The sequence below is a fragment of the Mus caroli genome, unplaced genomic scaffold (assembly GCF_978045245.1).
Source record: "Mus caroli unplaced genomic scaffold, Mus_caroli_1 scaffold_6, whole genome shotgun sequence".
Lineage (NCBI taxonomy): Eukaryota > Metazoa > Chordata > Mammalia > Rodentia > Muridae > Mus > Mus caroli.
In genome coordinates, this window is record NW_028227261.1 from 23,382,414 (window position 1) to 23,405,563 (window position 23,150).

General features: G+C 49.1%; 1 protein-coding gene across 6 annotated transcripts in view; it reads right to left on the minus strand.

The window, feature by feature from the left end:
- Window positions 1-662: 662 nt before the first annotated feature.
- Pafah2 (platelet activating factor acetylhydrolase 2) overlaps window positions 663-23,150 on the minus strand; it is a 31,207-nt gene continuing 8,719 nt past the window's right edge. For 4 of the 6 annotated variants that reach the window (XM_021159495.3, XM_021159491.3, XM_021159494.3 and 1 more), the window contains exons 5-11: window positions 17,455-17,523; window positions 16,500-16,638; window positions 14,937-15,050; window positions 10,373-10,464; window positions 8,454-8,624; window positions 5,964-6,118; window positions 663-1,730 (exon numbers count right to left, since the gene is read on the minus strand). In XM_021159495.3, the coding sequence (XP_021015154.1) occupies window positions 1,630-1,730; window positions 5,964-6,118; window positions 8,454-8,624; window positions 10,373-10,464; window positions 14,937-15,050; window positions 16,500-16,638; window positions 17,455-17,523 (841 nt within the window). In that variant the 3' untranslated portion in view covers window positions 663-1,629. Of the gene's footprint in view, window positions 2,466-5,963; window positions 6,119-8,453; window positions 8,625-10,372; window positions 10,465-14,936; window positions 15,051-16,499; window positions 16,639-17,454; window positions 17,524-23,150 lie in introns of all 6 variants that reach the window. The other 2 variants (XM_085838855.1, XM_021159493.3) reach the window with 1 other exon arrangement.

Below are 23,150 nucleotides of genomic sequence, written 5' to 3' on the forward strand. Positions count from 1 at the left end.
CCTCAAAGTCACAGAGATCCACCTGCCTCTGATTCCCAAGCACTGGGATCAAAGCTGTGTGCCACTACAAGCCTGTGTGGGTTTTTGGTTTTGGTTTTGGGTTTGGGTTTTTTGTTTTGTTTTGTTTGTTTTTCGAGACAGGGTTTCTCTGTGTAGCCCTGGCTGTCCTGGAATTCACTCTGTAGACTAGGTTGGCCTTGAACTCAGAAATCCACCTGCCTCTGCCTCCCAAGTGCTGGGACTAAAGGCGTGGGCCACCACGCCCCGCACCTGTGTGAGTTTTTTTATGCAGACAACCGTCTCAGTGGCAATGGTTTCTGTGACTTATTGAATAGCTCTGTTAGAGAGCAGATCCCCCTTGTCTGGTGCTGCTGGACACGTGGACCACTCCGAATGAGCTGAGTGGAGAGGGGTCCTGTCTCAGGAAGCCCTGGGCATCCTCACAGCTTCTTGCCTGCATTATTTTGGGGTCTCAGGTAAAAGTGAGGTCACAAGGGCTCCTAGAACCGGCCCAAGATAGCATCTTCTTAGCGTAGCCTGTGGGGACTTGGGGACTCTGGTCCCCACGTGGGGGGGGGGAGCTAGAGGATCCTATTTTAGACCTGTATGTGCTCTTGGAAAGAAATTCCATGGGTTATAGAAGAAGAAAGCCAGCCAGCGACTTCAGAGTGGATATAGACCTTTTAATCATACAGTGAGTGGGCCAACAATCATATTTTGACAAATTTTGAAGGGTAGAGATCATATGGGACATTCTGACTTGTAAACATTTAATATTCAAGCGATTAGAAAGCATGTGTGTGGGACGTGGGAAATGCACATTTAATAACCCAGGGGTCACCCAACCCTCCACTCAATCATTCCAACCGTTCCTAACGCAGGCCCTCATTTTACATATGCAGGAATTGAGGTTGGGAAGATGGGCAGGATCTGCTCCGATTTATGCAGCGTTGGAGCCAAGCTCAGCTGTGGGGCTGCAAAGCCATGCCTGAGGGGCCTCCTGATGTGTGACACCTCTCTGGATCGATTCAGTGGCCCTGACCTTGGAATACTGTGCAGAGAAACACTTCTGATCTGTACTTGTTCTTCTGCGGCTCTTCCGTCCTTGGATTCAGGGGACAGATCTTATATGGCAGCGACACAGTCCTAGGGGGGCCTTTCCACAGAGCTTGGAACTCTGGGAAGTCTTCAGTTTTTTTTTCTGTGTGGGCACACATGATTAGCAAACAAAGGAAATCAGAAAAGTCACTTCCAGATGGCTCTCCAACTCACTCTAATGTCAATTAAACAGGCAGAACTCCAGCATGTCGTTAGGCCAACATGAGCATCAATATTCAACGAAACAGGATGAAGCAGACTGGATCGGTTCCTTGACTTAAATTGAGGGATGGCCTCAAAAAAAACAAACCAAAACCAGAAACAAAACAAAGCATACAACTCAAGCTCCCTGGTTTGAGTAAGAGGCGAGACGAAGCTGACCTCAGACCTCTCTAGGGACATTCCCCAAGCTGAGCTGGTCAACCCGGTGTCCTCTGTGGCCCGTGCATAGGGCAGCTCAGCTCTGTTAATAGTTTCCTGCCCATCTCAACCTACTCAGGACGTTTCCTGACAAGACATACTTGCGAAACCTCAAAGACACTGAGCTTCTGAGGGGCTCCTTGGCGTCTGTGTTCCGAGGACAATACTGTTTGCCCCACATGGGCTCCGAAAGCATGACAGTCCAAAGTGACCTGGAGAGAGAGGGGGCAGGTGGAGAGCACCAGGCAGGGCTGGAAGCCCTAAGGTTTCCCTCTGGCCTTTGGCTTCATGAGGCAACACTTGCCCAAGGTGAGAGAGTGGGCTAGCCAAGTCAAGTTGTCATATCCAGGCTCCATGGGGCTCTGCCTGGGGCCAAAAAGACTGGCTATGGGGTTGTGGTGGCACAGATGGAATGGCACCTACTGGTATGGATTCCACGTGGTAAACTGCATGGCCAGAACCGTAGAAATGGCCCAAGCCAAGAGAGAGAACTCAGCCCAGCAGGTAGACACTGTTCTTACTTAAGGCAAATAGGACCCGGTACAAAGGTGGGGACCACTGTCATTGAGAACAGGTCCTTAGCACATAAGCACTTCATAGTCTTCAACTCAGGCACAGTGGCTCACATCAGGTCTGATTCCCAGCACGGAATACAAGCCAACTATAGTGGTAATGTCTGCCATTCAGAAGGGTCATCCTCAATACGTAATAAGTTCAGAGCTAGACTGGGTCATGAGTCCAGTTACCCAATCAGCTCTCTGATTACATCTTCTAGATCTGGGAAAAAGGGTCCTGTTGATTGGCTGCAAGTATCTTTGGGCAGCTCCTAAGAGGAAACGCAGCTCAAGCGACCTATAGACTAGACAGATAGTGTGGGGCCCCTTGGATGAGGGATGGTCCAACGCCTTCGATGAAGCTGCTCCATTGGTCATAGTCTTCCTTCAGGTCTGGATGGGCACAGACAGGGAGGAGGGTTAGGCACACCACTGTAAAGTCAGGGCCTGAGTGGCCCCCACGGGCAAGCGGGGCATCCTAGAGAGGAGCATCTGGGACGGGAGGCTCTGGCAGCCTCCTGGGCAGCGGAGGAGGGAGATCCAGGAGTCGGGACAGCTGGGTCTACCAGACAAGCCTGGAGAGGCTGTGGAGCTGTGGCTTTTATTTGATCCAGTGGGAGGCAGAGGGAGGGACGAGGTACTGGAGACTCAGGGAGGTGTGAGCTCTTTCAGGAGAGCAGGTGAGGGACAGAGGTGGGTAGTCAGCAGGAAGGAAGCGTGGGGGATCGCACTGGGAAGGAGGCTGCGCTGCGCTCTGGAGGCGTTAGGCACAAGCTGAGAGCTGCTGCTGAGCCACCTCTGGCCCATTTTAGTTCTCCATGTGACAAGGCATTATGAAGTCGCCTAAAACCTTCCTCCCCTGCCCCCTGTTTATTTATTATTTATTTATTTATTTAATATGCACTGGTGTTCTGTCTGCATGTGTCAGACCCCCTGGAACTGGAGTTACAGACAGTTGTGAGCTGCCATGTGGGTGCTGGGAATTGAAGACACTGCTGTATATCATGACACCTCGGCACACCGATGACTAGACGTGGGCCATGGAGCTAGAGAACCAGGCTGCATGCTGGCACTGCATAACACCATAACCAGATAACCTTGAAAAACTTAGCGACTACAGACATTTTCTAAGCTTTAGTATATTCATCTTAAGAAAAAAAAAAAGCTGATAAAAAAACTACTGGAACGGGCCATCTTCAGAATCAGACATGATAGATAATGTATCCAGGGTACTGAGCGTGACAAGTCTGGTGACTTCAGTGCCCTTAGCATAAGCAACTGAATCAGCAAAAGTCCTATAGTCATGACTGCTGCCTTCCACCTGTTCCTCTGCTGGTCACTTCCCTTGGCTATCTCTGCTACCAAAGGGTCATACCATTGTGGGCTCCCCTGTGTCACCTCAACTTTTTTTTTTTGAGACAGTCTTACTATGTGGCCCTGGCTGGCCTAGAACTCTCTATGTAGACCTGACTGGCCTCAAGTCACCAAGACCTGCCCACCTCTGCCTCCCAGGTGCTGGGATTAAAGTCGTGTGTGCCACCATTCCTAGTATCCCCTGTCATCCTTAATCTTGGACTCCTATGTCCCCAGGGGAACCAGGAGGTGTGGGCTAAGGAACAGGGAACAGACACTACTCAAGTCCCCGGAGGTGGGCCCACCCCTTCTGCTCAGGAGGAAAGGCATGTCTCTGTGAGCCTCCTACAGATCTCTAAACTTGGGTCTGGGCCACTCTTTGTCCATGATTTACAAGGTGAAATGAGGGTAACAAGTGCCAATCTGGCTCCAAGCATCAATGCATTCTTAATAGGACACAAGCACAATGCAAACCAGGTGGGCTGCACGCATTGTGGGAAACGTGAATGTACCAGGTCATCCAGGGGAGGAGCCATATCCAGAGCATGGAGAGGGGAGTCCTGCCGGACCAGGAACCATCCAGGTCATGTCTAGTGTACCGTGTTCCAGTCAGGGCACTTCTCTTTAAAAGAGCCCCTAACAAAATGCACCCAAAGGAGGCACTAATAAACTACATGGGGGACTCAAGAGAAACCACAGGTCCCATGGACATTAGCTTAGTGGACAGAGGACATTAGAGGTGACCACAGATACCGAGTGAGCTTCCACGTTCTACCTGAGACTTCTCTGGTCAGCTCGAGTGACAACCAGAACAGCGGTGTTATGTGCATGCATGCATGTGTACGCATGACGTGTGTGTGTGTGTGTTTGTGTGCTCTCATGTGTATTTTGGGGAGATGAGGTATCTGATCTTGCGGTCAGGTTAGAGTTCCAACCTCAGCAGTGCAGGAAAGCCTGGCTGTCTCCTGATGAAAGGGACCCGTGAGGGGACCAGCTTCACGAGGGTCACGGTACTTCCTCCTTCATGCTGACTTCATCGAAAGGGACATGTGACCACGAAATCCCCAGGCTGGGGCTGGACAGTGACCAACAATGTGTTGAGGTAGGCAAAGGCAAGCTGACACAGTATCTCTCTTGGGAATCTGGTGCCAAGGAATATTCAGATGGCAGTGGTGGCACACACCTCTAATCCCAGCGCTGGAGAGGCAGAGGCAAGGGCATCTCTGTGAGTTCGAGGCCAGCCTGGTCTACAGAGTGAGTTCCAGGACAGCCAGGACTACACAGAGAAACCCTGACTTGAAAAAAGAGAAAGAAAGGAAGGAAAGGAGGGAGAGAGAGAGAGAGAGAGAGAGAGAGAGAGAGAGAGAGGGAGGGAGGGAGGGAGGAAGGAAGGAAGGAAGGAAGGAAGGAAGGAAGGAAGGAAGGAAGGAAGAAAGGAACAGAGAAAGAAATCATAATAAACACCCAAGGCTTAGCCCCTCAAATACAGCTGAGAAGAGAGGGCTCTGAAGTGGAAGATGTGAACCCTCAAGGAGAGAGAACCAGCCATCAGTGGCATAAGCTAAGCCAAGTTCTGAGGAAGCTGAGACTGAACAAACAGACACTTCATGGGTAGAATAAAAGATCACAGAAAGAAAGAAGCTGCGGAAACAGGAAGCCACAGGAGGATACAGGAAAAAAAAAAAAAAAAAGGAAACCCCTCCCATCCTGCGACTGATCCCAGCACCCTTGACAGCGCCGCCCACCGGATCAGGTACTTATAAACGGACTTTCACTTTTATTTTTCCTTGAGGTAAACTAAAATCCTAGTCTTCAAGGCCAAAAAAGTTTAATTAGACCATCAACTCCCTTTTGCAGGATGTGTGTGCGTGCGCACATGTGCACATGCCACAGGGAGTGTGTGTGGGTCTGAGGCCAGCTCTGTGGGCCCCGTTCTCTTCTCTGCCTTTATGTGGGTTCCAGGGATTGAACTTGGGTCATCAGGCATGTGCCACAAGCGTCATTTCCCCACGGGGCCATCTCACCAGCCCCTAGACAATCACGTCTAACATCCCAAGTCCCAGGTGGGGAGCCGATTTTTGTGTCCATTGGAGAAGACACCTTCTCTGGGTAGAGGTGACACCAGGGACCTCAAAGGGCTTTGCATCTAGCTGGTCTGTGACTTACGATACCGGTCACGATCTTTCCATATTCGGTTTCGTTTAAAAATTCCCATACGTTTTGGCCAAAACACCCCACAATGTACAAAGTGGTAAGATTGGGGACCGAGGTGGTAGAGTAATGGGAGGAAAAGGTATTCTCACAGTGAGGAAGCCAGGGCTCAGAACCGTTAGATGATCAGCCCAAGGGCTAGTAAGTCAGGGCCTGGAGGGCAAACCTTCAGGAAAGGAATTTCTGTGTTGCTGTGCTGACCACTTTCAGCCAGCCTTCCATTTGCCGTGAGTCTCCTGGGTCCTGGTCATGTCAGGACAGAGCAGGGTGCTACAGGAGACTCAAGGGACCCCACGTGTGCCCCATAAGCCCCACTTGTCTCCTTACCAAGGTGCTTCTGCAGGAAGGCCAACATGGCCCTCACCATGACCTCCTGACTTTCATAAGGGTCCAAGGTACCACGAGAGTTACTGGAAAAGAATTTAGCAATCAGGTTGCCCGTCACAAAGGCAAAGTCAGTTTGACTCCGATGAACAGCGCCTCTAAAGAGAAAAGAGAAGCCGCCCATAGGCGGGTGGAGGTTAAGCACAGGCATCAAGCACCTACTGTGTGCACTGTGCTGCCTATATGTCAGAGTAACTCTGCCAGGGAACCATCTGTCCCTGTGATCGAATCTGACACAGTGGACAGCACTCGGATCTGAACTGAGGTGGGCCTGGCTGCGAAGCTGGCTCAGTGCCTCGCTTGCCATGCCTGACAATGCAGGAAGGGAGGGTGAGCTTGTTAGATGGAGCTGGGGGAGGGAGGAAGATTCCCGACACCCACTGCTCCTACGATGCCATGGTTTTTATCCAGAGACCCCCCAAGACCCATTGAACTTTTAACCTCACTGCCAGAACTGCCCCGGAGTCAACAGGGACAGGAAACACAATAATCATAGCAGAGAGGGCATGGAAATGGGTTTTAAATTAAGTCTTTTGACTGTAAATGCATCATTCTTTCCTTCCTTCCTTCATTCATCCATTCACTCATGGTAGTGAAGATTGACCCAGGGCCTTGCACATGCTAGGCAGAGATCCTGCCGTGACATTACATCCTCAGCCCTCTAAATACATGGAATGCACACGTGAAATCCTTGCTGGATTCCCATTGAGCTAAATTACCCCTAACTCCAATGAATGTGGTATGGGAAAATATACACGCTAAAGCACCCGTCTGGTGTATAGAAAAGCAGATTTTCCACAATTAGATCTATTCATTTACTGTGCTGGGAACAGAGGTCCACACTCAGGCTTCATGGTAGGTGCCTTGACCTGCAGGGCCGTTTGCCCTAAACGGATTTTCAAAATGTATTATTTAAGGCACATGAAAAATGTGTGCAGGATAATAAAGATATTGACTTCTTGAGTATTCAGAACTACATTTTAAAAATAATATACTGGGGCTGGCTCAGCGCTTAAAATCCCTTGCTTTTGCAGAGGACGGAGGGTTCTGTTTCCAGCACCCACATAGTGGATCGCAAGTCTCCAGGTTTAAGAATTCAACACCTGCACTCGGGAGGCAGAGGCAGGCAGATCTCTGTGAGTTAGAGGCCAGCTTGGTCTACAGAGTGAGTTCCAGGACAGTCAGGACTGTTACACATGCAACACCCTCTCATGGCCTCCATGGACAGCAGACATATCCATGCAGGAAAAACTCATATGCATAAAATAATAAAATTAATACATCTAAAAAATTTGGGGTGGGGGGAGGTTGAGACAGAGTCTCACTATGTAGCTCTGGCTTGTCCTGAAACTCACTCTATAGACCAGGCTGGCCTTGAACTCACAGAGATCTACCTGCCTCTGCCTCCTGAGTGCTGGGACTTAATGGCATGTGCCATCATATCCATAGGCTATATTGCCTGTAGTTAAGTCCCCTTTGTGTGCCTTCTCTACAGACTACAAGTGACTGGGTCTGACTGGTCCTGCAGTCCTGTCCCTCCAACGCTATGAAGTCAAAAATGAAAGAGGAGGGGCTGGGACAGGGTGGGGAAGGGCAGAAGCCACTGAAGCCGCTGCTTGCAGCCAACTGGCACTGAGGGGCTTGGTATGGCATATGGTTTAGCTGCCTAGCTGGTTCCCAGGGTATATGACAAGCAGTCAGTGTTGTCTTCCCGACACAGGCACTGGTGCACGTGTGCTGCTTGGCTTGAGTAGGGCATGCACAGGTCACGGAGGTTTCAGGCCTGCCTGAATTCCATACGCCTCCCACATGGCCAACAGCTTAAGATTCAAAAGCCTGCTGCTCTGGGGAAAACGGAGAAAGCTAACCCTCACAGGGCAGTGACCAGGTAAAGAGAACGCGCCTTACTTGGTCAGCATCTAAGAGGTTTATTTGGTTCGGATCTCATGTTGATGCCCAGGTTGGCCTTGAACTCTCCATCCCCTTGCCTCAGCTGCACATGTGCTGGGACTACAAACATGCATCGCCAGGCTCAGCTTGCATGAATGGCTTTTATGACCTCTGTGAACTAGATATCTATGGAAAGTCTACAAATCCCCCTCAAATTGTCAAATCTTAATGTATTCATAGTCTTCATAAACTAGTAAAATTCCCATAGGAGGCTAGAGGTGTCTGGACTCCACCCAGACCCAATGTACCCGTGCATTTTCCAGAACGTACTAAGCAAGTCCTATCATGCAGCCTCTGTAGGAGGAGCCAGGCAGCGAAGAGAGACATGAACTGCTACAGGAATTATGATGTGAGGATTCTGGCAATATCCAGATATTCTGTGGATATATAAAAAGTTCTGGATAGCCTAGAAGAAATGGAGGGAGTCCTGCCTGACTGAAAAATGCATAGGACCCTGGGGTAGTGCCTTTGGGGGATACTTACAGGACAGTCACGATCCTGGACTGCTCGTGCTGGGCACAGATCTTCTTCATCAAGTTGACGCTCTCTACCGTCTGGAATTTCTCGACGTTGATAAAGAACACAGGGCCCCGGGCTTTGGGGTAAAAGTCCCGTTCCAGAGGGAACATCCAAGCGTCCAGGGCTATAGCACACCTGGGATCAGACAGACATTGAGGAACCATCACTAAGAAACCCAGGCAAGACCAGTTACAGTGGAGGGGGTTCGAATGGGACTCTCTCACCAATGGAATGATGATTCAGCAAGCCAGGAGCTGGGTGCTGGGAGCCACTCCCTCCTGTTATGATATTACGTCGGAATCCCTTTTGCCTGTCCCCAAGGAGCCTTCCAGAATATATACTCCCTCCCAGCAAAGGTCAGAGTCCCTCCTCTGGATCCACCCTCTGACGATCTCCGGTTCTGCAGAATGTCACCTCATTCATTTCATCACTTACTCGTTCACTACCGAGTGACCACTGTGAGTTTAGCCCTCCTGATGCAGAGATCAGTGAGAAGGGCCATGCATCCCGGGACAGCAGGGAGAGGCAGGGGTGGAGGGAGACCAAGGGACTTTGAAAGTATCAAAGCTCTCAAGCACAAGATGCTACATGAGCCCAGAGCCTTGGTGGCAGAGAATCCTGCAAACTTCCTTGGTACCAAGGGTGAAACTGTGGTACTAAGACTCAGAGGCACATGCATTTCTGCAGGGGACAGCCACCTTCCACTGCAAGGACAGGTGCATTCATACGGCCTCCACTTCCCGTCCTCTTGCTCTTACACATCACCGCAGCCTTACAACTCAAATGCTTCTGACTCCGTCCATGATCCCTGTCCTCCACCTCGTGCAAATTCATCCTCTCGTAGCTCTGCTGACTTGGCCCATACCCACCCAGCTCTCAGGTGGGCTTGTTACATCACACAGTAGCCGGGATGCTTTCTAAAACGGAAGATTCATTTTTCTCTGTCTAAAATTCTTTAATGATGATCTTTTAAATTTTATTTCATTTTAAAAATGTATTTACTGGGGGGAGGGTATAAGGGACTTTTGGGATAGCATTTGAATTGTAAATGAGGAAAATATCTAATAAAAATTGTTTAAAAAAAAAAAAAGAAAGAAAGAAAGAAAAAAGAAAAGGAATGTCCACAGGAGCATCAGGTCCAAAAAAATGCATTTACTTTAATACAGTACACTGCAGCTGTCTTCAGACACACCAGAAGAGGGCACCAGATCCCATTACAGATGGTTGTGAGCCACCATGTGGGTCCTGGGAATTGAACTCAGGACCTCTGGAAGAGCAGTCAGTGCTCTTAACCAATGTACAATCTCTCCAGCCCCTTTATTTTATTTTCTTAAGATAGGGTCTTGCATCAGGCAGTGGTGGCCCACACCTTTGATCCCAGCACTTGGGAGGCAGAGGCAGGTAGATTTCTGAGTTCGAGGCCAGCCTGGTCTACGGAGTGAGTTCCAGGACAGCCAGGAATAGACAGAGAAACCCTGTCTCAAAAAAACAAACAAAAACCCAAAACAACAACAACAACAGGGTCTTGCTTAGGTTTGCTTTGACCTCTATGATCCTCCTGCCTCAGCCTCCGGAGTGCAGCGTTATGGGTGTGTACATCCTGTCTCTTGGTCTGTTTACTTTCTGCATGGCATTTAGGTGCTAAGTAAGGATTCTTGGCTTCTTTGCAAGCCGCTTTCATCCCACACAACCCACTCTCTCCAAGCCAGATCATCTTCCATCATCACCACTGAATGCCCAGCCCATCAAACAGTGCCCAGAACGCAACCCTTGTGTGACACACCCCTGCTCCACGGATGGACGGACTGACAGACGGACGTAAGGACGGACGGATGGACAGATGGTGTGTGAAGCTTCATGACCACAGCATCACTGGCACTCACCGAAACTGGACTTCCTGGGACAAAGCAAGAACAGCCGTAGCTCCTCCAAAGGAGTGACCCATCACAGCCACGCGGCTCGTGTCGATGCTGTCCTGAGGAGAGCAGAGGACTTAGCTGAACCAGACGCGGAGAGAGGCAACCATAGAGGAATGAAGGCGAGGCAGGATGCATACCAAAGCTCTCCCGTCTGAGCCTCTGGCGGGATAGGGCGCCACACCGACTAACTTGCTTCTGAGGCAGAGTCATGGCAAGTTTAAGCCTGGCCTGGGCTACACAGTGAGACACTGGCTGGGGTGGGGGTGGGATGGCTCCGTGGTTTAGAGCAGTGGCTGCTTTTCCACAGGACCCGGGTTCAATTCCCAGCACCCACGTGACAACTCAGAACTGTCTCTAACTCCAACTCTAGGCGATCTGACACCCTCACGCCACGTGCACATAAAATAAAATTTAAAAAAATTATTAAAAATAAATAAAAGGAATCTCTGGGGTGCAAATCAGTGGCAGAGAGCATGTCTGGCACCAAAAGACTCTGGATTTGACACCCAGTATGGCAAAGAGAAGAAAAAAGGAAAAGGCCTCTGTCCTGGCGAGCCAATGCTCAGTGCGAACAACCTCCAAAGACAGTGCTTGTCACCTGGACACTTTCCCTTTGTGCTTTGTTTTGAGAGAGAGTCACTCTGCACCCCTGGCCTGGCTGGACCTCACTCTGTAGACCACGCTGGCCTCAAACTCACAGAGATCGTCTCTCTGCCTGGGTGCTGGGATTAAAGGCCTGTGATCCCATGGCTTTGTACCGTCCTTGACTTCATAATCCTCTTGCTCCCCGCGGAGGGGAGGCCTTCACGCGTCTGTGAGTACCCAGACAGACAGAAGCCAGGCTTCACCAGCTCATCTGAAGGCCGGCTGAGAAGCAGCTCCCCCCTCCCTCAGCCTCTAGGACAGCGGTTCTCAACCTGTGGGTGGTGACCCCTTAGGCAACCCTCTACCTCCCAAAATATTTACATTACGATTCATAACAGTAGCGACATTACAGTTATGAAGTGGCAATGAAATACTTTTATGGCTGGGGGTCAGCACAGCATGAGGAGCCGGATTAAAGGGTCGAAGCGTTAGGAAGGTTGAGAACTGACGCTCCACAGCTCCTGCCCCACAAGCTGGCTCAGAGAACACAGAGAGAAACACACGGGACTGCCAGCGCCCTCCATTTTGCCCTAGAGCAACGACTGCTTGTGCAGAAATCCAACTCAGGTCCTACCTCCTCTGTGCATCTGTCCTGATTTTTATCTCCAGCCCAGGGGAGAGTTTCTGCGCTCCGTCTGCTCTCTAAGTGTCTATTTCTGGTTATTCCCAGAAGCCTTCAGGGCATGGTTTTATAAAAAGCCACCACCGAAGCCTGCTAAGGGGCTGGGGAGATCTCTCCGCAGGCTTTGTGTGCCCGGATCTGTTCAAAAGCCTCGCTCTCCTCAACTTCTAGCCCGGGGTGTGTGTCCATTCTCACCCTTGGCTGAGAGAAGCAGATGGACTCCTTAGCTTTTTAAACGCCAGTGACTGTATTCATATGCCTCCAAAATCAGCTCTGTAGAGAAGCCCCCTACCATGGTTTCCTTTCCACCAGCTGCCTTCTTCCCGCCCCTAACCAGCGACAGTTTCTCCAGGGTCCTGGTAGAGTTCAAGGCTGCACAGACAAGGAAACATGACCGCGCACGCATGCGCACTTATCACTTTCCCGCGGGCGCGCCCCCAGCTAGTGTCTCTGCATAGCAGTATTGGTACAAAAGCTGCTGCCTCGTCCTTCCCAACGGCTACACTTGACATCACCTGGAAATAGACAGCTGGCTGCTCACCAAATCTGTCCCTGGACACGCAGCGAGATCATTTCTCTGCAGTGCCAGGTGACTGGGTCCTAGCTAACAGTGTGAGCAAAAGTCTAACTTCCAGAGCAGGGGAGACGGTTGTCTGGTTAAGAGCACTTTGCTGTTCTTGCAGAGGACTGGGGTTTGACTTCCAGCATCCAAGCCAGGAAGCTCGTAACTGCCTGTAACTCTAGCTCCAGGGGATTCCACACCTCCGGCCTCTGCATGCACGCACCTGTACTCATGTGTACATACATACATACATGCAGATACTCACACTAACACATAATTCAAAATCATGTGATATATGTGTGTGTGACCATATACATATATGTGTATATATATATATATATTTCCAAGTCCATCTATAGAGGCTCTCAGGTAGCTCCCTGCCTGTGCCCTTCTGCTGGCCTAAGGTATGTAGTACATTTGAGTTCAAGAGTCCAGAGGGTAGAGCCTTAGACGAATGGAGCCTCGGCTAGAGTGGCTTTCCAGCTTGTGCCAAGCCCTAAGTACCCAGTTCCTAAGGAGCCTGGACCCCTAGACTGCCTCTTATAGCACAGGACCCTGTGAGTGCTACATAAGAGAGAGACATTTTTATTGATGAAGTCACTGAGAGGGGTCTATGTGTCCTAGCAATTAGCATTCCCTGGGGCTTTTAGCGGAACACGTTGGCTCTTCCCAACTGTTAGCTTTTAGGATCAATGAAGCTCATACAGGATACTGGATACAAACTGGAAACTGCTGGATACGAAAGAAGGGGGGAGAGAGAGAGAGAGAGAGAGAGAAGGAAGGAAAAAGAAAGCATCTATCTATGCTGCTGATGGCTCTGACACACCGCCTTCCTCAGGGCAGCAGGAGAAGGCTATCTTCTTCACCACAGGGGGATAGCGGATGTTTAGATTCACTCAGCCTCACGGGTGAGGTTTCCTTAGCTAGTTGATTTCCTGTTTCCTCTGAGATTCACCAGGACAGTGGCTGCTGCTCCTCGGGCTCTCAGGCAGGTGGGTCTGGAGTCAGCCCCAGGGGTGGGGGTGGGGGCTACTTCTCCACTCAGTGAATAGTCACTCACACCCACCAGAGTCTAGGGTCTAAGCCATGCATGGACATATGTGTCTTTCTTTAAAATGGCTTTTAAAAAAAAAAAGAGGTTCTGCGACATACATAAACACCTTTGGAAATATAAGTTCCGGATTAAAGCTGGCTCCACTACTTTTCTTCCTTTCTTTCTTTTTTTTTTTTTTTTTTTGTTTTTGTTTTAATTTTATATTACGTGAGTTGAATGGGTATTTTCACTGTATCCATGCCCATATATTACTTGTGTGCCTGATGCCCACAGAAGCCAGAAGAGGGTACTGGATCCCCTGAAAGCAGAGTTTCAGATGGCTGTGAGCGGTCATGTGGGTGCTGGGAACCAACGCTGAGTCTTCTGGAAGGGCAGCCAGCAGCCTTAACTACAAGCTAACTCTCCACCTCCTCTGCCACTTTCTTCATGGAACATGGTTTGTAGGTCCTTAGCCTTTATGTGCCTGCCTTCATTTGGTGTACAGATGTACTGACTTCATGAGTTTATGTGGGGAGCCCTGACCACAGCAGAATTCTTATTTCACCCAGTGGAATATTACAGGAACATTAAAAAGAACTCAAAAGCAGTGCACCACTGTGCACACCTGAAATCCCAGTACTTCAGAGGATCAGGAGCTCAAGGCCAGTCTCAGCTACACTTAGTAACTTTGACGCCCACCTAGAACGCACAAAACCCTGTCTTAGAAAGACAAAACAAGAAATAAAAACATGGAAAACACTAACAAGCTAGGTGTGGTGGCTCACATCTGTAACTTCAGCACTCGGGAGATTGAGCCAGAAAGACTGACACTCGTTCAAGGTCACTCCTGGCTACATAGTTTTGAGCTAGCCTGGGCTATGATGCAAGACCCTGTCTCAAACAAACAAATTAACTAGCATGAAAAAACTCTCTCTCTCTCTTTCTCTTTCTCTCTCTCTCTCTCTCTCTCTCTCTCTCTCTCTCTCTCTCTCTCTCTGTGTGTGTGTGTGTGTCTGGTGTCTGAACAAGAAAAGGCTATTCATTTTGTTTAAGCATTAGAGGGCAAAGAAAAGAAAGATCAGGGGAGAAAAGGAAAATGATTAGTCATTGCAAGGTAGACACACTCCCTGTCTCCGAGTCCCTTCTAGAAGGGGTCTTGGGACTCCTTCAGAAGCCTTCTTAGCTACTGGCCTGCAGTGGGTCCCTTCTACTTAACACCCTGACTTTGGGAAGAAACTCTCCTCTACCCATGTGGCACAGAGGGGCCCTCAGTTCTGGTGTTCCAGCTCCTTTGACAGGGAAGGTGGCACAGCCTAGGCAGATGGACCCACAGAGAGTGGTTCATGCGACCATGTAAGCCACACAAGGCCCCAGCCTAGAAGCTAAGAGCCTCCTGCTGTTTGATTCTGGGGGCTGTTCGGGCACAGGCTTGGATTTCTAGCAGCTATCTTTCTTGCCTGGAATCTGATGAGGATGAAGACCCCATATGCACAAGGAAACTGAGCCCATAGACAAAAGATAAGATGCAGAGCTGACAGGTCTGAGACCCTAGCTCTCACTATGCTGGCCCGAGGTCAGCCTGTGCTCCCGCCAGCGGTGTGAGCCAGCGAGACTGTGAGGAAAGTGTAGCCCTGGGTCACCCCAACCGTCGTTGTCATCCTGTTACCTTCAAGGTCATCAGATCCAGTCCACCTGGGAAGACATTGACCACAGTCTTCCCAGCGGAGGCGTCCTGAAGGATCCGCAGCACGCGCACACACTCTTTCACCCGCTGGTGCACCTGCAACAGAGATGATCTGCAGAAGCATCCTACAACCACACAGTGAGGACCTCAGCCCCATCACCAGCCCAGGCAGAATGCAATGGGAGAGGGGGTCTGCCCACCACAGCTCTGCAAACACTGCAGGCCTCTCGCAGATCACACAGGTCCTCGGGACAGCAATAGTGAGTGGACCTAAGAGTTCAGATTCGCTGGGCAGTGGCGACACATGCCTTTTTGGGGGGGCAGGGGTTCGAGATAGGGTTTCTCTGTATAGCCCTGGCTCTCCTGGAACCCACTCTGTAGACCAGGCTGGCCTCGAACTCTGAAATCCGCCCGCCTCTGCCTCCCAAGTGCTGGGATTAAAGGTGTGCACCACCACGCCCGGCTGGCACATGCCTTTAATCCCAGCACTTGGGAGGCAGAGGCAGGTGGATTTCTGAGTTCGAGGCCAGCCTGGTCTACAGAGTGAGTGCCAGGACTACACAGAGAAACCCTGTCTTGAAAAACAAAAACAAAAAAAAAAAAAAAAGTTCAGATTCTATTTGCCTACCTGCCCACCAGGCCCCGAGGATAGCCAGATGAGAGAGAGGGCATACATGAGAGAATTTTCCACCGGAAGGAGTGGAGAGTGTTCTTGTTCTCAGGCTGGTTTGGTTCAACTTTCCCATTTGCAACACAGGCTGTCTGTCTGTCTCCTTTTTCTGCCTCCCCTTCTCCCATAGACCTCTACCTGCCCCTCCCCCGACAACCTGACAATGGATTTCTAGGTGGGAATTTTCATTTTGCCTCTCCTCCCCAGGCTAGGAATCCTTTAATGCGAGTTTTCAAAATGAGCTTCGCTCTGGGAGGAGAGGACTGGGGACCGCCACCAGGGCCTCGTTTTTGGCTGATGAACCACAGTCTGCAAAGCCATAGCTGGCAGGAGCTCAGAAAGTAAGCCAACCTGCAGGTGGTAGTCCTGGCAGAGACAGGGATGAGCTGGCCCCTCTGAGAGCAAGTCCCAGGGACTGATTGGCGGCTCTAGGGCCCCACTCTTCCTACCCTTTTGAGCCAATCAGCACCTTAAGCAGGCTTAAGGGGGATTCCTCCAGCAACTGCAAGAGTCCTGTGATTCATAGGACTTATTTATTCCCACCGATATGGTGAGCTCAGACCGTGCTTGCGGTGGACTGAAGGTTCTTGTTAATGTTCTGGTCCTCATGGGGACACTACTGGAAAATGGAGTCTTCGGAGGGTGGGACCCAGTGGGAGGTCTTTAAGTCATTGAAGAACTGCCCTGAAAGGGGACTGACTATGGGATGCTAACACCACCCCCCCCAACACCCCTCCCCCACGCCTCCCATCATCGGGAGCCTTACCAGAGGCCCAAAGCGAGAGGTCTGCCCGACCTTGGGTTGCAATCCCTAGAAGGCTGAGCTAAAGTCTCTGCTCGGCAGTGTGTGACTCTGCCACCTGGCACCAGCCTACCTGAGGGTTCCGAACATGGAACTCCTTCTCCCCTTCCTTGATTCGACGGAAGGGGAGCCACTCCTCCTCCAGAGATTCAGCAGGAGAGCTCTCCTGGGAGGTCTGCTTGCAGAAGTAGGTGGCCGCAGCTGACTGGTCCCTGAACCACGCACGCGTGCCATCGGAGAGAAAGAAAGAAGACAATGTGAGGGTGCTTCTCCTGTGTACCCGTGTCTCCCTTCCAACCATGACACTCGGGCTCTCCACTTGGCTGGTAGGTAAGAAGATCACGGGCACACCAAGGGGAGCAAAATAATCACGGGTCAGGGACAAGCCTGGGTGTGAGCCCAGAGTCAGCTGTGTCACTTCCAGGCAGCTAATGGACATCTCTGGGCCTTGTTGTTCTACCCTTTTAAATAGGTATAATAATGGTTTTGCACGGTCATTAGTAATAATACATTGGTCTAGGGATGTAGCTCAGTGATAGAGCGCTTGCCTAGCGTGTGGGTCCGAAGCCCCGGCACTACAAACTAAACTAAAAATAAAAAAAATAAAAATAAAAGAAGGGCTGGAGAGATGGCTCAGTGGTTAAGAGCAATGATTGCTCTCCCAGAGGTCCAATTTCCAGCAACCACATGGTGGCTCACAACCATCTGTAATGGGATCTGATGCCCTCTTCTGGTGTGTCTGAAGACAGCTATAGTGTACTCATATACATAAACTAAATATTTAAAAAAGAAGAAAGAGGAGAAGAAGGAAGTTGAGGAGGAGAAGAGGAGGAAGAGGAAGAGGAAGGGGAAGGGGAAGAAGAAGAAGAAGAAGAAGAAGAAGAAGAAGAAGAAGAAGAAGAAGAAGAAGAAGAAGAAGAAGAAGAAGAAGAAGAAGAAGAAGAAGAAACACACTGACTGATAGGTAACTAGCCTATACCTAGCTCACCACAGATATCCAACTGCAACTCATGGGTCCTGACCCTCACCTGTGCTCTATGGCAGCAACCACAAAGCCACGGGAGGCCAGCTCCATGCAGAAGGCCGAGTATGGCGCCCTGGAGAGTCATGAGGAGAACAGGTCAAAACCACCGCCCAGTACTGGGATTAAAGATGTGTACCACCACCACCAGCTGGCCTCTTCACATCATTATCATTTTGGAGACAGGGTTTTTCACTGAGCCTGGAACACATCGATTCTATGAGATTAGCTGGCCAGAGAGATCCAGGGACCTTCCTGACACATCCACTCCTGAACGGGGATTACAGTGTGTGTGTGTGTGTGTGTGTGTGTGTGTGTGTGTGTGTGTGGCCATGCCCAGATTTTACACGGGTTTTGACCATCACACTCAAGTCAGTCTTATGCTGTACAGCAAGCGCTTAACTCACTGAGCACGGTCTCAGAACGTAACCCTGCTTGGCCTGGAGCTCTCTATGACTGTAGTCCTGGCTGGTCTTGAAATATTATTCTCGGTATAATCTTTTTTTAAAACCACACAGGGGCTAGCAAGATGGGTCATCTGTAAAGGCACTGACCTCACCAGCTTAGCAACCTGGATTTGCTCCCCAGAACGCACAACACATAATAGGTGGAGGGAGAGAATTTACTTTGCAAAGTTATTTTCTGCCTTCCACAAATGAGTCCACACGTATCACATATGATAATAATAAAGTTTAAACACACACACACATACACACACACATACCAAACAAAGTAATTTGAGGTTTTCAAGTAGTCATGGTTTTTTAAAAGTTAAAAAGGGGGCGTTGAGGTAGCTGAAGAGCTGGCTCAGCAGTTAAGAGCACGAGCTGCTCTTCCAGAAGCCCAAGGCTTGAGTCCCAGCATCCACACAGTGGCTCACAACCACCTGTAACTGCAGTTACAGCGGATCCAGTACCCTGTTCTGGCCTCCACAAGGCATTGCATGAATGTGATATACAGACATACATGCAAGAAAAACACCTCTACACACACACACATACACACACACACAGTGGCTGTAGCTCAGTGGTAGAACACCGGCCTATGGCATGCACAAGGTGATAGGTTCAATTCCCACTGGGGCCAAAAACAAAGAAAGGTTTTCTGTTTGTTTGTTTGTTTGTGTTGCCAGTTGTGGTAGCATGGAATTATAATCCCAGCACTTGGAAGACAGAGGCAGGAATATCAGAAATTCCAAGTTGTCCTTAGTTACATAGTAAGTATAAAGCTAGCTTGGGCTACGTGAGTTCCTGTCAAAAAAAAAAAAAAAAAAAAAGGACAGAAGGAAGGAAGGCAGGCAGCCAGGCCAGGCATGCTAGTGCACACATAGCACTTGGGACATGAGAGTGGGATCAGGAGTTCAGGGCTAGCCTTGTCTACCCATAAAGATCTTAGCAAATAAGAAGAAACACAGAGTTGAAGAGATGGTAGCTCAGCTGTTAAAAGCACTTGCTGCTCCAACTGTCCATAACTCCAGTTCCAAGGGGGTCTGACGCCCTCTGCTGGCCACAGTAGGCACTGCACACATGTGCACATACACCCTGCACACACATAACTAAAAAACCATTTTTAATCTTTCCTTAAAAAAAAAAAAAATGAAAAAGAGCCAGGTGGTTGTGGCACACGCTTTTAATCCCAGCACTTGGGAGGCAGAGGCAGGCGGATTTCTGAGTTCAAGGCCAGCCTGGTCTACAAAATGAGTTCCAGGACAGCCAGGGCTATACAGAGAAACCCTGTCTCGAAAAAAAACAAAACAAAACAAAAATAGAAAGAAAAAGCATATTAACATTACTGATATTACTGATATTTTTTATTTAAACTATAATAGCCTATTATAGTTACTATGCCTTATTTAACCTACTGTAACCTATACAACCCAAAGTAATTTTTTTTAAAGCATTTGGCTTTCTTTTTTTTTTTAAAGATTTATTTATTTATTATATGTAAGTACACTGTAGCTGTCTTCAGACACTCCAGAAGAGGGCGCCAGATATTGTTACGGATGGTTGTGAGCCACCATGTGGTTGCTGGGATTTGAACTCTGGACCTTCGGAAGAGCAGTCGGGTGCTCTTACCCACTGAGCCATCTCACCAGTCCCCCAAAGTAATTTTAAAATATAATTATAATTTTCATTCATGAAACGCTATTGTACTCTTTTACTCCTGGGTGGCCTTTGGACTCTCTGGTGTATATTTTATACCTGAAGCATGGCTCGACGTTGACCAACCAAAATCTAAGCCGCTTAAGAGTCACATAGAGCAGATGTCTTAGAGTGGACCAAACAGCTCTAACAAATGAGATGCCGACGGCTGTATTAGATAGCGCTCGCTATCCAGGAGAGTTTCTTTAAAGAGCAGGGTGTTTCCTTTCTATTGCTAGAGATGCAGACACAATAGCTGGAACAAAAGCGGCCATCCCAGGTCACGAGGTAACTTTAATGTCCAGTTCCCTGTTATATTCATATAACTACAACAGCAACCCTAATAGTCTATCTCTGGCCCCACCACCATTTCTGTTGTTTTGATGCAGAGTTTTATGTAGCCCAGGCTACCCTCAAATACACTATTTGGCAGCAGATGACCATGAACTCCTGATCTTCCTCCTGCTACTTTCTCAGTGCTAGAGCTAAGACAGGTGTCACCACACCCACCCTTCCAGCTTGCTTTAACTGATAGAGAAATAAAGACTTTGTTGTTGGTGGTGGTGTTTTATTTTTTGCAGTCCAGACCATATTTACACAGGATTCTCTTGTCCCGGCCTCTCGGGACTGTGAGTATAGACGAGATGCCAGGCAAGGAAGGAATCTGATCATGCCTTAGAAACCAGTGTTCGGGGCTCTCTGTTAAATATACTTTCTAACTTACACGGGGAAAGTCGGTTTCTAAAATCTCTTTTCTATATCTTCCATGCTTTCAGAGAGGCGGTGAACAGGACGAACGGCTCTGGATCCCTTCGGCTTCCCGGTGTGCACTGCGTAAAGCAGACAAGTTGCTGCCTGCTGCTTACAGCCCAGTGGCTCCTCTTTGCCTACTTCAGAGGGCTGTGTGGGGACCACAGGGGACAATGGCACTCTGGAAGCCAGTTAGGTGGTGTTTACACACACACACTTCTCCCTAGGGTGGGAAGACACTCGTCTGTGAACCATGGGAGGATTTCAACGTGAAACCAGCTAGAATAGCTAAAGAGGAAACTGACCTCTGGCCACCCCTGCCCTCTTCCCTGTCTCTTGGAATCTCACTCCTGGTTAAGGATGGATGTCTCTACTGGCTCACTTCAGTCTACTGAGGAGCGGCACGCTACTGGAGCTTCAAAGGCAAAAGGGCCACTGCCACCTTACACCTTCACAGCTTTCTCCAGCATAGCGATGGGCAGCGAGGCAGTGCTTCCTAGCCTCTTTCTGCTAGGGTAACTAACACGTACACACACATGCACACATGTTTGCAGGCACTGTGCATGCACGAACACACACACACACACACACAGGCTCTGAAGGCAGGGACTCTTCTACTCAAGGCAGGCTCTCCGTTCACTACAAAAGAAACCAGCAGAGAAATCAGTTGCCTAGCCAGCCTTATCTTCATACCAAGTCTCCACTTCCGGCTGTCCATTAGTTACGCTCGCCTGAATACCGCTCCTAATGAGTGGCTTCTGGATGTGTGTACGTCCGGATTTCCCACTTTCCTTTTGTTCCAGGGGCCAGCATCCAACAGGCGCTTACAGAAGTTGGCTGAATGAATGAGAATCCAGCAAAACAGCCCTGTGTTCCCTCGGGGGTGCGTATGTAGTGGAAACTATGACCTCCAGACACGGTCCTAGGCACTGGGGCAGAGAAGACTGGAGTGGTGTCTGTCTTCACTGAGGTTACAGTCCAGCAGGGAAGACAGACACTGGAACATAATCATACGTGCGATTAAAGCACTGATAAAGTACTGCTCTTGCAGAGGACCCACATTCAGTTCCCAGTAACCAGACTGGGAGGCTCGCAACCACCTGAAACTCCAGCTCCAGGGGATCTGATGCTCTTCAGCCATCTTCAGGAACCTTTGTTCATGCACACACACACACACATATTCACGGGTGAACAGAAAGAGTACTAACAAACTTAAGTGAGCATGCGCAGTTACTGTCATAAACTAAATAACACCCCGTGGTGTCAGACAGGGAGCTGACATTACAGATAGCTCTAACATACAGAAAAGGCCCTGGGAACTATCCTGTCCAATACTGAATTATGAAGTTGAAGCCAGTTGCCCAACATCTGGTGAAAGAGATTATCAAATACACCATCGCCATATCCCTCCACATAATAAGGAGAGACGTGGCAGGCTGTGCATCTAGTCAGCACCGATCCATCCAACTGAAACCTCAAAAATTACACATGGGGAGAAGGGGTGTGGTAGCGCACGCCTTTAATCCCAGTACTTGGGAGGCAGAGGCAGGCGGATTTCTGAATTTGAGGCCAGCCTGATCTACAGAGTGAGTTCCAGGACAGCCAAGGCTACACAGAGAAACCCTGTCTCAAAAAAAAAAAAAAAAAATCACACATGGAAGCCACATCCTTTGGCCTGCAGGTGTTGAAATCGAGGCTCAGAGAGTATCTCATGGAGTGTGTCAAGGCACAGTGTCTCTAGCCCACTAGGGACGCAAAGGCCATAGATAAGTCAGGCCACACATGCAGGCTAGCACATGCCAGATGGCAAAAAAAAAAAAAAAAAAAAAAACCTGAAAAGGCCAAGTAAAGCCAAGGTGTTTCTGACCTGACAGTGCTTGGCCCAAGCTGCATCTAGAAACTTCTCTGCAGCCTTGGGTTCTGCACACACATGTGCACTCTGCACTCTGCGTACCTCCATGCCCTACTGTGTCAAAGAGGCCACCGGAAACACCTGGATGCAGACCTGACACTGCCATGTCCGAGCTTATGAAAATGCAATGGCCTGCTTAGAGAGAGCAATGGCTTTTTGTGTTTTCCTACCACGTAGGTATCAAGTTAGTATATTTTTGTATTGTATTGTATTGTATTGTATTGTATTGTATTGTATTGTATTGTATTGTATCTTTAAAGACTGGCACCTAAGGTGACCAGAAAGACTGCTCAGCAGTTAACAGCACAGGCTGCTCTTACAGAAGTCCAGAGTTTGATTCCCAGCATCCTCTTCGGGTGCCTCACAGCCATCTGTAACTTCAGCACCAGATCTGACACCTTTGGTCTCCGTGAGCACCTACACTCACGCATGCATACCCATGCGCAGATACTCGATCTACACACGTAATTAAAAGAATAAAAATAAATCTTAAAAAAAAAAAAAGACTGATGTCTGGGTTGCTAAACTGAGTTACACACACAGACACACACACAGAGACACACAGAGACACACACACACAGACACACACAGACACACACACACACACACAGAGACACACACAGAGACACACACACACACAGACAGACACACACACAGACACACACACACACAGACACACACACAGACACACACACACAGACACACACACAAACACACACACAGTGTTAAACGGATCTTGGCTTGAGATTAAGACTGAATTTCCAGCTTCTGAAATGGTCCTAAACATACTCCTGCCGTTTTGTGCGATGTGTCTGTGCGAAGCAGAACTCTCAGCATTGATGATTACAAAAACCAAAAATTAATCTATTGTGAAAAAATACTCTAGGCCTTACGGTATCA